General features: G+C 44.4%; 1 protein-coding gene across 5 annotated transcripts in view; it reads left to right on the forward strand.

Moving 5' to 3' along the window:
• Positions 1-12,931, forward strand: part of AMMECR1 (AMMECR nuclear protein 1) — a 104,915-nt gene that overhangs the window by 21,514 nt on the left and 70,470 nt on the right. For 3 of the 5 annotated variants that reach the window (XM_064159421.1, XM_064159423.1, XM_064159424.1), the window contains exon 2: positions 4,948-5,482. In XM_064159421.1, the coding sequence (XP_064015491.1) occupies positions 4,948-5,482 (535 nt within the window). Of the gene's footprint in view, positions 1-4,434; positions 4,533-4,687; positions 4,728-4,947; positions 5,483-12,931 lie in introns of those variants that run through there. The other 2 variants (XM_064159422.1, XM_064159426.1) reach the window with 2 other exon arrangements.

The following is a 12,931-nucleotide window of genomic DNA, read 5'->3' on the forward strand; positions in this document are numbered from 1 at the left end:
ACTAGCACCTCAGACTGGTCAAAAAGGAGGAATGTTGTTAGCAAACATGGTTACTGTACAGTAGTGGAAAACATTTTATGAAGGAGACCAACTACAAACAGCAATGTCAAAAAATATGTCCTAAGGCTTATTATTAATGTATCAGCTAGCATAAATCACTGTAGCTCTGCTGACCTCAATGAAACCATGGTGAATTCATACTGAGAATATGACTACATAAGCTACATCTTCTTTTACCACTGTACAATGGAAAAATATATTTAAAAAGGATAGATACTGCATTAACATAGTATTTGAGGAAATTCCAACTCACTGAATTAAGAGAAAAGAATTCCATTAAAAGGCTCCTACTAGCCTCACCTTTCATTTATTGCAAGTCCTTTGATCCTTAGGTTTTTAATTAAATAAGTTCTCTGATGCCACTGACACATTTAATGTTTTTACATCTAGTTACCAAACTCTCCAATCTAAGATACTTAGTTTGAAAAATAACATTTTAGAGTATGCAATGGTTTGGAGTTTTTCTTATTTATTTGTTTGGGAGGGGGGGTGTCTTTTGGTGGGGGCATTTTGTTTTGGGTGTTTTATTGTGGTTTCTTTTTTTACCAAAGCAATGTCCAGTTTTGTAGTGCAAGCTCCATGCACAGATGGCTTAACAGGACCAAACCCTAAATTTCCTTGAGAGGAAAAAAGTGTCTGTAAAACAATGTTAATTTTAAAATAACACAGATTGTATTACAGTATGGTGAAATTATAACATAGCTCAGAATATGAAACAGGGCCAGGATTCCAGTAACACAACATGTGAGGACCTTTTGTCTGCTGCCTGGTATCACATCCTGAGATGACTTTTTGTACAAGATTTTTTAGTAGAGACTTCAATAGAGGCTTGATATATGGAACAATGACAGGATATGGCCTCTAATGGGTAGGAACAATTACCGTTCTCAGACATGTGCAAGTTAACTTGCATTAACTTTATTGGATTTTGTGCACACTTACAGCCTAGATTCCAAGGTGCATCTAATTTCTTCTGGGGACAAAGAACACACTAAATGAGAAACAGAAACTATTCTGCCTAAGCAGAATATACTCAAGAACACTCACATGAGCCTCAAGAACGTGATAGACCAGTTTGGCAATAATGTGAGAAAGCAACACAGGCAAATTCACTTTCTCCCCTGCTACACCCATAATGCCTTGTATGCTGCAGGGCAAGGGAAGAGCTGTCTAGACTGTCTCCACCACGGGTGGAAAATCCTCAGACCAAAGGAATTCTCAGCATGCAAACTTTCCAGTTTATGGCAGGCCCATTCAAAAAAGATCACCATGAAGGGAAGACACAAAGATAGAATTTAACCTTTGAATATGAGAAGTACAGGCTCTATCTAGAGTAGTAACTAACTAGAAAAATAACTGACATCTTCACAGATGTGCTGACTTTAGCTTCCTTTAGTTCTGAGAAAGTGAGAAGTGACATATTTTGCTAAGAGGGCCTTTTAGGTTCCTTTTCTTTCATTCTCTAGCTCTGATTTTTCTACAGTCTCAAGCATAAACTACTTCCCTTCACTTTCAAGGTCTTTTATCCACCCTGTAGTATTTCCTATCTTTCCTCAATTGTTTTTCTTCACCTGTTATTTAAAATTCAGACACTTCTGTGATTTCTGACAGTTTTCCCATAAATATGTGAAATGACATTTGCTTTGTCTTCCCATTTTTCACCAGTACTGTTTAAGCTGACCAAACTATTAACTCGCAATTTTGTACGGCTACTCCAATAAGCCAATACTGATTTTTGTGCAGCCCTCCAATAAGCCAGATTGGAGAACTGATTTGGCTGAAAAATAGTCAAAGGAAAACAATAACTAGTTTTCAGTTTGATCTTCTGCCTCACATCTGCACAAACAGCTGCATGAACACAACAGAATGGGTGGGACAGGAAAGAGAACAATTAACTGAGGTAGAGCTGCTTAAACCAACATTACTATTGCAGAAATGCACATGGAGCCACAGACTAAATGTGCTATTTTAAGTACCCTTTTAAATCCCTCACCTGTCACAGTGCCTATTAAAAGAATTGATACTAAAAAGGCGAGGATTATATCACTCCTGCTTACTGATGAAGCCCAATTTTGGCTCATTGTTTCCTTGATCTGGTTGTTCTTGTCTCGTAATTAGATTATAAGATACTAAGAACATAAATCTTATGGCCTACACTGAGAACAATCTGACTTCTCCTACAGTCAATGTAAATTCTGCCTCAGATTCAAAAAGAACTGGACCATGTCTGTTAAGATATCATTTTCCCCAGATATTAGCCATTCTGATTTTTTTAAGAAAGGCAATCCAAGAGCAGCTTTGGATCAATGAGAAATATATTTCTGCAAATAATTCTGGTTTTCATACTGTTGGTTCTCTAACAGCTCTTCAAGAATCACAAATTGTGATTTTTTAATTAATTATAAAATTCAGTCTCTCATTTGTGACAAGTAACAATTCTAAATCACTGAGGCTTTAGGGCTTGAGGTGAGCAATAGTGCTAAACATCTGGAGTCATAAAGGAGATCTACATCACACCTAAATTAAGCTGATCTAATTGCACAACCATACTGACTCTGCTTGTTCTGTTCAGTGTGGGTTTTATATTGAGTTCACTTAGTACATTTGACTGCCTGTGAGGCCCAGCACAGTCATCAGCCAACAGGAGAAAACGTGCTACAGTTAGCAAAATACAGAAGTACTATATATCTGAAGGAACTTAACATATTCAGGGTAATGAGAAATGTAGAGGTCCTTGAGACTGAGCAAAGGGCCAATGAAACAGATGCTGCAGTTAACTTAAGCCGTCTTAGCCAAAGAACAAACTCTTCTTCAAATATAGATGGAAATTTTCCATTGAGCTATAAAAAGTGTTCTGTGAGTCTGCACTTCTGTCCACTTTGAGAAACTGACAAGAGTATTTGATAATACAACTGTGTCTTCCTGATTCCACTAAAAAATAATTTCCACAATTGGGCTTGTGTATTTTGCTATTGTCTTTATAACACAGAGATAAGTTTACATTACACTGCAGTGAGGTAAAATAGGAGCACAACTCTAGGTAAATACAGCAAAGAACATCTGTAGAGGTGAATAAAGTAAGGCAATATATTCAATTTATATTTTCTGTCAGGGATCACTGAAATGCAATATAAACTAAAAAAATGGCTGTGCACTAGCAGTAGTCTTGATACTGCATAAGGATATGCAGTAGCTCTGAGCTCCTAGCTCTGAGACTTAATACAAACCTTACAAATAATCTGTCACAGTGGAGTGAAGGATTTATATTTGTGTCTATACTGTAATCTTATTCAGTTAATTGATGTTTTTTGTAAATGTTGGTGCTCAATAATGCAGGGTGGTTAAAAACATAGAAAACGCCAGAATTCAATACCTGGAGAAACTATTTTCCCAAAAGCAACAGAAGGTGTCACTGCTAACTGGTTTTAAACAAATGAATCCCCTAGGTGGAAAACACTGCCTTTGTTTTGAGAGAAACTTGAAAGTTGTTTGAGAGAGGAACTGGGTTCCCTTCAAGTATTTGCCATCTCCAAACATAAACAGTAACAGTGGAAGAGATTCTTTTACACCATTTAATTATTCTCCTTTCTGTTTGCTATTACTCTCTGCATTATCTAAGTCAATGATTCACAGTCAAAGCAAGAGAAGCTTAGGCCTGTATTTGGACAGAAACCTTCAAAAGGCTTTTTAACCCACTTGTATTAGAGCTCTAATAACTTGAGATTTACTCTTCAAAACCATGATAGTTCCAGAATTAGGACCATGAGGATACTGGAGAAACCATTTCCAATATGGAATATAAAACTGAATCTCTTAAGAAGCTTGTGACTATGAAAACTTCTTGTAGACTACATTTTAGCTTGGATAATGTCAATTGTCTGTAAACTTGTGATAGTACTTTAATTTTTTTGTAGCCATTCTCACTCCCTTGCCTTCCTTGATATTGTATTGTTGCTATCCTGTGTAAAACAGCTGTTCCATCCCATGCCAGAGATAGCTGCATAGCCCTGACTGGTGAGGCGTTATTTCCTAAATTAACACACACACTCTGTGGCCCTTTGCAAGTCTCTTCATGCATACAGATTATCTGTACGAGAGGCTAAAACACATTTCCCTTCCTACCAGCATACCTTGGCAAGCTTAATTTCAGATGACTGAAGCAGTGCAGAGACTCCTGTCTTTTTCCCTCTGGACTCCGTAGAGGTCTCGCAGTGAGGAAGCCTGTGTGTGCTGCAGGCACCTAGGGCCATGGTCTCAGGAGGTCACAGCTGCTGTGCTCTGAGGTGCTACTTACGGCGTGATTGCCAAAGCTCTAACTACAAAAGAGATATATTTTTACATAAAGCCCATGGCTTTTAGCCACCAGGATTGAATGTTTAATAGGTGCATCCAAGCACTCTCTCCAGGCTGCCAGCCTGTCGACTCCAACACTTTTCCCCCTCCCTTCTCTTCCCAAGAGAAAGGCATCTCAGGTCACTTGAATTATTTAGCGGGGTGTTTTTAACCATCTCAAGGGCTTTGCTTCTGCCGTGCGGCTCCTGTGGAGCTAGGGGTTGTGGGTTTTATTTCATTTTATCCTTTTTTTCAGTACACGGGGTGGAGTTGCTCCACTTCCCTGGCAGAAGGAGGAGAAAAAGCACGGGGGGGAAGGCGAAAGGGGTGGCTCGGTGTGTGGAGAGGAGGGGAAAGGCTGACAGGCCCCGCCGCGGCCGCCACACCTGCGGGCCGCGCTGCCCCCTCAACCCGGCCCTGCCAGCCGGGGCCACTCACCGGATCGCGCTAACACAGCTCTCTCTGTCTCTCTCCCTCTTCATCTTCCTCTCTCTCCTGCTCCCCATTCATTCTTCCCCCTCTCCCGCCGCCTCTCCCGCCCCCTCCCCGTTGCAGGCGGAGCGGGCCCGGCAGGAGGCGGAGCGGGCCGCCGCACGTCCCCCGGCCGGTCGGCCGGCCCCCCCGCCATGGGTCGGAAGCGCTGCGTGGGGGGAGACGGCTCCAAGATGGCGGCGGGTTGCTGCGGGGTGAAGAAGCAGAAACTCTCCAGTTCCCCTCCCTCGGGCTCGGCCGGCGCGGGAGGTGGCAGCAACAGCTCCCACTGCGGCGGGGCGGCGGCGGCGGGGGGCGAGCCGGGGACGTTGCCCCCGTCAGGGGGCCCGCGCCTCAACGGCCTTGGGGCGCTGGCGGGGGGCGCCGCTGGCTGCGCTCTCTCCTCGCCGCTGCCGCCCAGCTGCGGCGGGGGCCCCGCCGGCCTCTCGCCGCCGGCCGCCGCCTCGCTGCTCTCCTCCCCCGGCGCCGGCTCTGGCGGGCCCGGCTGCAGGAAGATGGTGGTGTCGGCCGAGATGTGCTGCTTCTGCTTCGATGTGCTCTACTGTCACCTATACGGCTACCAGCCCCCGCGGAGCCCCCGCTTCACCAACGACCCCTAGTGAGTATCGCCGCCGCCGTGCTCTGGACCGCCGTGCCCCGAGCCCGCCCTCGTGGGCGCCTCGTGTGCGCCCGTCCCAAGCGGTTCCCCTCCGGCTGGGCACTCTGCCGGCACCCGCCTCCTCGCACAGCACCTTCCCCGCCGCTGCCCGGCTCCTGTCCTCGCTTGCCCCGCGCCGCTCGCCCGTCCTGGGGCCTGGCCCGCGGGCGCCCCCGCCCCGCAGCTGTGCGGGCGCCAGCCGGGCTCCCCGGTGTGTGCCCTGGGGGCCTGCCTTGTCCTCCCCAGCCCGGTTCGCTTCGGGAAGCACCCTGGTGCCCGGTGCCACTGTTAGACCCTGCCGAGTCCAGCTTGACCCGGCGTGCCCGCGTTTCCCGAGTGGCATCTTCTCCCCGTTCTCTGACACTTCTGGCCGGGCCATGTGGTACCTGCCCTTGCAGCGCCCTGCCTCGAGCCCTCTGCCTTTGTGCGAGCACATCGTGTTGGGCTCCACGGTGCCCTGACTTCGCCTGGCTGCGGGTGCTTCACACCATGCCCTGTGTCAGTGCCCTTTCCCTGCTCCTTGCCTGTGTACAGAGGTGTCTGAGTAGACTACTCCACGCTTATTCCACCAGTAGCTCTTACTGGGACCCCTTCACTAAGCAGCCTCTGTCCATCAGTTCTGCATGAGGTCGGGCCTCTGCTTCACCAGTGTTGGATGGTGAGTACCCAGTATAAGAGACCTGTTGTGCTATCTGTCAGCACCGGTTACGTTCCCTGTGCCAGGCACTCGTAACACTACTCTGGTCTCAAAATGCAGAGTCCTTGCTTTGCAACAACGCCTGAAGATCACCCAGCGTTAGACATCCCGAGTCCCTGAGTACTCCACCACATTAAACTCCCAGAGTTTTGAACAGATCACATAGACACCTGTTACTCCCATCCTTCTCCGTGCAAGAGTGTCCACCAAGGGCCTGCTTCATTCCCATCCCTGGCCACTCTTGTTCAGTGTTTGTCTTGACCTCTCTGCCCTCCCGCCTTTGGGAGTGACCCGCCAGGATAGCGTTGCCCAGCATGTCCGCACCTGCAGCCTGCCTGCGCCGGGGAACTGGGTGTGCTATTGCAGGAGTTCAGACACTTCGGGAGTAACTTCTCTCTTACCGGAAGTTACTTCCTTTCATCTGGGATGAGTTATTAAGTCGCTGCATGCTCCCTAGTGTGTTTGAATGCAAAGTGAACATAAGGGGCTTTTGAAATGTAAGTTTCCACTGTTTTACTTTGCTTTCAAATGGGATGGAGCTCATGTGGTGAGTTTCCAAGCTTCAGCTGAGACTTGAGGGCATTGGTCCACCAGAGTGCATGTTGCTTGTTCCCTCCTATGTATGGCATGACTGTCAGCTCTATGAGACCCCATACTTTGTCAGTACTTAGTGAATACAGGTCTTTGTATGTGTGTCTTAGACTTCCTAGACTCTCATGCACCCTCACCAACGCGTATGGTGATCATGCAGTCCGTGTTTCATTAAATGGGATGTGTGTGCTTCGCAGTACTGAAGATACTGTAATGTATTAATGATCTTATTTGGAGTCCTTGCTGTTCTAACGCCCAGGATCTATACATCTCTTGCATACTTTCAGCTGCTGTCATGACAACCCAGCTCTGTGGATTCCTACTTAACCTGCCACCCCAGCAAGTCTTCCCTATATGCTCTTCATAACTCCTATGTGATTACGTCAGAGTACCAATAATGAAAGGAGGGCAGGGAGACTCCACTGTGAGTTTCTTTACCCAGGTCTTTTGTAAAATCCATGTCTGTCCTTTTGTAGAAATCAACTGTTTAGGAACTGCTGCTTTGAGTAGCCATTTTGCTTTGCATTGTCCTGTGTCTGTTCTCCATCCCAGACTGCTATAGGTTGCAGCATCCGCTTTGTGCTGTTTCACTCTTTCATTGCTGTAAGGGAGATGAACTCTGTCTGTGTGTCTGACAGTAGTACCGTGTTGTTATGTTTTTTAATTGTATTGCAGAGTGTTTTGTTGAGCAGATAAGTGCTGATGTCTGTTTTATTAGTGGAGGAAACTGAGGCAGGGGTGAAGGTCTTGCCACTGGAGTGTTTTCCAGTTAGCACTTTGATTCCTCTAAGTAACCATTAGATCACTTCATCTTTCTTCTACTTCTTACTTGAACAAGAACACAATAGCAGGTTAAGCAAAATGATTGTATTTTTCTGAAATTCAAATGTGTGCTTAAGGGTTCTTGGATGTAGTTGGTGAAAAGTTATGTCAATGGACTTCTGCAAATAGTGCTGCCATTAAAACTGGTGCTGTCTTTGCTGCTTGTTCCCGTGCTTGTGCCAGCATTCACAGCTCTACAGATTGAGAAATGATCTAATAATATTTTTTTCCCCCCTGGTTACTTTTCACAGAGCTTGGTTCCCTCTAGATGATTGCATGGCTTCACAAACACTTGTGCCTGCACAAGTGTGAGGTGGGAATAAGCAGACAGATGGCAGAACTGCTGCCTTCAGCAGCCTTGTGAACTGATTATGTTTGTGCAGTTGGGGAAACAACCGTGGAAAAGTTGTTAGGTGTTACATGTAATATTCTAGGTCGGTGAATAAATCACCCCTGCTAGATATTCAGAGGCAGCAGGACTTCTAGCCTACGAAAGAGTTGCAGGCAGTGCCATTGATAACTGTGTGGTGCACAAAGTTATGGTGGTGTCTTTGAAGCTGAGCTTCACCCTGAGCAGAGAAAAAGGCTGAGAACTGGCATGTTGCAGCCTTCCACCTGGAATGCTTTTGTAGGTTTTTCCTCTGTAGACCAAAATACCTGTTTGGAGAATAGCAGTCTAAAATAAGTCTGTTTGTGAATTCTAGAAATATTTTCTTTTAACTTGCATTAATTAAAAGGAGGATGAAAGATCTGTGAGCAGGTATCCTCAGACAGGTGTGACTCATATTCCTTGCAGGTCTTTGAAATGTGAAACTGGGCATGTTCAAAGAAAAGCAGGAAGCTGAATCACTTGGACAAGGGGTTCTGCTGTGTTGTCTATTTGAACAAAACCTGCTTGTGACACCTCTGGATTTTTGTAACTTTTTGAGCCAACATGAGGACACAGCAGCACTTGAAGGGCAGGCATTTCAGTTGGTAGGAATGAGACAAAATGCCTGTTTTGAAAGGGTGCAGGATTTGAACTCCAGCGCAGCCCATGCATGGATGGAATAGTTGGCATTTTCGTGTATCTGATTGTAGTTCCTGAAGCATAGGATATGGGGTGTTGGTCAGGGGTATTGCTGGGAAGCTGGAGGGTTGGAGAGAGTGACTCATGGAGCCAAGATAGCTGGAAGATACTGAATCTGTCCAGCGCTGTCTTAGTGAGAATAGGTTCAGCTGATCCTTCCAGCCGCAGGCTTCCTCTGCTCTTGCAAGCTTCCATTGATCTGCCAACATTTTATTCTATCGCTATCTTAATTGAAGAATTTTCTTCTCCATATAATTTCACTTCACTTTGAGTTGCTCTCTAAGCTACTCATTCCTTTCTTCTGTTGGGCTGTGTTCTGCAGGGAATGTGCTTTCCTCTTGCCCATGGTGGCTCTCAGACTAGTGTGAAAATGATCCTGGAGGAGTGGACGTTGATGCAAAGCTTGAAAAATGCTGCCCCAGACAGAAATTGTGAGTTTAACATGCTATTCAGACACTGTTCTTGAAACTCAGTTTGATGAGTAAAATTCTGGAACACTGCAATCCATTAAAAGCAGGGTTTTTAGAAGTAGCAACAGAAATAAATCATATGGGGATTCAGGAAGAACTGTAAAAACATTTTACCCTACTCATTTAGGGAGAAGGAAAACAGAGCACCCTTTTTTCCCCTGTGTTTTTTTACCTTTCTGACAAGTAACTCATGCCCTTTTACTTCCTTTCTGGTTCGGTCTTGTGCAATGCACCCTGTGCCTCTGATCAGTGGAGACAGTACCATGTCCTGCCTTCTATTGTAGAACCAGTGTGAAAGGGCTCAAGGTTCATACTACTTGCTAGTGCTTATCTTCTAGTAGGACAGGGTTTGAGTGAAAGTGCAAGTGTGAGCAAAGGAGGTTGTGACAGGATGGGAAGGCTAAGTGTGAGGAGTTTAGTTGAAGCTGTGCTGTGGGCAAGGTGGAGGACTCTCTTGAAGATTCTCACATCCTTGCTCACTGTAAAGATTTCCCTTGGCACACAGAAATCACTTTTGCAAGTTTTTGATCCTGTACAGCATCAGCCTCAAGCTCTTCATCCTGTCTTTTAATTGCATGCCGTCCCCTTTGCCCCTTTTGGAAGGAAAGGAATTAGATGCAGAGAGGAAGAAGGGGTAAAACACTCAAAGAATAGTCATGCTTCCATATGGAAGTACCATCAATACCTAGATGATGGCTTGCTCACGTCCTCCTCGCGTGCCAGAGGCATAAAACAGCGTGTGTAGCTGATCTGAGTATTTGTGGTGGAGCTGGTGCTGTGGGGAAGCATCAGAGCTGCTGTGCCTGCACAGGCTGCCAGCCACATGCATGTGCGGAGGCTCCAGCCCTCAGATAGAAGGGGTGCTGGCAACCGTGTTCTTTGCCACAAGAATAAGCTGTGTAGTTTGACTACCTTCTGTGACTGAAGGCCTCTGCATTGAAATATTTTGTAGGTGATATCCAGTCTGGACCTAAAGACTTAGTTTGGAATTACATCAGTTCCTTTCTTCATTGATGCCGTAGTGTTTTGCAGCAGCTGTTCCATTTGGCTGTAAGCTGCAGAGATACAGATATGCAGTGGTGTTGATGTGCCTGACCTTTGTATTTCATAGCTTTCAGGTCCAAGATCTGACAATTTACACATTCTGGAATGGTACGAGGTGGCAGTACTACATTGCCTTATGTCTTTGTTAGTGAGGTTTGGAGGCATTTAAATTCAATACAGTTTAACAATGTGGAATGAGCTAATGTTGTGCCCAGTAGTTTTAAAATAGAATAGAATCAACCAGGTTGGAAGAGACCTCCAACATCATCCAGTCCAACCTAGCACCCAGCCCTGTCCAGTCAACTAGACCATGGCACTAAGTGCCTCACCCAATCTTTTCCTGAATGCCTCCTGGGAAAGTGACTCCACCACCTCCCTGGGCAGCCCATTCCACTACCAATCACTCTCTCTGTCAAGAACTTCCTCCTAACATCCAGCCTAGACCTCCCTTGGCACAACTTGAGACTCTGTCCCCTTGTTCTGTTGCTGGTTGCCTGGGAGAAGAGACCAACCCCCACCTGGCTACAGCCTCCCTTCAGGTAGTTGTAGACAGCAGTGACATTCTCAAATTTGTGACTGCTCTGAGTGAGTGTATCTTGACTCTGTAGTAGAGAAGTGGGCTTGAGGATTTGTTACTGACTGTCCAATATTTTGACTTGGTTACAGTGCCTTGATACTGTTTTGTCACTAATGGTGGTGATTTGGCAGGAATTTAGATTGAAATAGTTGTAAATCTTCCTGTAGAGTCACAAAGCTATTTTTTCCCGAAGTGTTAAATTACTGTCTGATACTTTTTATGCTTTTTTTTAAAGACATTGAAGAAAGATTAGGCTTGTCTGTAGGCATGCTTACACATACATGTAAATAAAAATGTTATGGTTTGCACCTTCATGGGATTACATGCTTTCCTCTCTTTCTTGCTTCTTGCCTGCAGTCTTGTCTTCCTGCTTTACTTCTTTACAGGCATTTTTGTGACTATTTGCCTGGAAGCTGACCAAAGCATGAATTTCATGTTGTCTTAAAAACCCCTTCTTCCACAGTCCTTGCTCAGCTCTTCCTGATATCAGAACTTGGAGGTTTTGTTGTTTTCTCTGGAGGACTTAGTTGTGTGGCAGTAGGCAATGACTCTGTGAAATAATGTATATTTATTGTCGCACTCAGCAGCATTACACAACAGCTCTAATGATTGCTTGGTCATGGCTAAAGATCAACACCAGTCACAAACCGAAAAAACACAGCAATGAAACATGCAGACAGGGGAGTGTTCTTACATGTCTGTGTGTCTGACTTAATTCTGCTTTTCATGTGTATGTCATGTAGTTTTGTATAAGCTTCAGTATTTTTTTCTGACTTAACATGGTCTTTACTGTTGAATATTAAATGTTGGAGTACAAAGTGGTAGTTCTTTCAGAGGCATTCTGTGGTAGATGCTTTTAAAATACAGTGCAGCAGAAAATGTGTATTTTGGCTGGTGTTGGTAGTGCTCAGCAGGGAATTCCCAGCATATTTGAAAGCAGGAGTGGTGAATGTGTCTTGGACAGCAGAGGGGAAAAAAGCATGAAGCTGCATGACTTCAGAAAGAGCTTTACCTGTGCCAGTAGGTTTATCTTCTGTTACCATTCATGAATGGTGAAAATACTGCTCTGATGAACTCCAAATTAGGTTAACTATAATTTGAGGTCTTTTTTTCTTCATAAGCTCATTTCAGTGAGCTGTTTCTGTGTCCAAATGAGGTAGTTTCTATTAGTGGATGAGATGACATCATAGACAGTCTTATGGATGGAACCTGGCTGTTTCTTCATCTAAAAGTGGTCACCACAGAGTTACAATAAATGCTCTGATTCACTGCAGTCCTGGTCTTGCAGAAGTTAATTGTTCTCATACCTCATGTAGGGTGAGGAGTCAGCAGCCACCTCTCCCTGTGCCATCAGTTTGGTCATTCATTTTTATTGCCTCCTTTGTTTTAGTTATGTTCATGTTTTTTGTTACATTCTTTTATTCTATCTTATGAAGATAATTTCCTGACAAAGATTTCTGTGGATATTGCAGATTAAATTTTGACTGGTGTTTGTTTGTTTGTTTTACACATTCTTTTTTAGCTTGTCTATGAGAAAAATACGGTTTTGATTTACTTCATGTGTACATCTAATTCTAATATTCTGTGTTAGAAATTGTTGAGAACTTAGCATTTGTGCTTTTAAACTATTTAGAGTTATTAAAAAGTGCAAAGCTCTGTCTCTTGTTGATGTGTGAATTAAATGTATTGCTAAATGTAATGTTACCTCACATTGAAGGCCAAACCAGGAGAAATTGAATGCTGCCACTTGCTTTGTCGTATCTGTTAAGAAACAAGTCGATATTATCTAAGTGTATGGACAGATATGTTAATGAGCCCTACACTTCCTTTTGAACTGCTCATCTCCAGAAAGATGGTGAGTAGTTGCTGTTGTTGATAACCAGGAGACAACCAGGAAATGGTGTGGAAGACCAGGCTAGCTGAGCTTGCTGTGACCAATCAATGAATGACATGCATTATCCAGTCCATAGTTCTTGGTTCTCTCAAGACTCATGGTATAATTAAGGGAACCAGCTCAGTATGCCAAGCTGTCTATTTTTACATTAATTGCTTGTTTGCAGTTAACTGCAGGTTTCCCATAGCATAAAATTATTGTCTTCAGAAAGCAGAAGTGCTAGTATGTTAATGCAGAAGTTTTCTG

This window comes from Pogoniulus pusillus, chromosome 19 (genome assembly GCF_015220805.1).
Source record: "Pogoniulus pusillus isolate bPogPus1 chromosome 19, bPogPus1.pri, whole genome shotgun sequence".
Lineage (NCBI taxonomy): Eukaryota > Metazoa > Chordata > Aves > Piciformes > Lybiidae > Pogoniulus > Pogoniulus pusillus.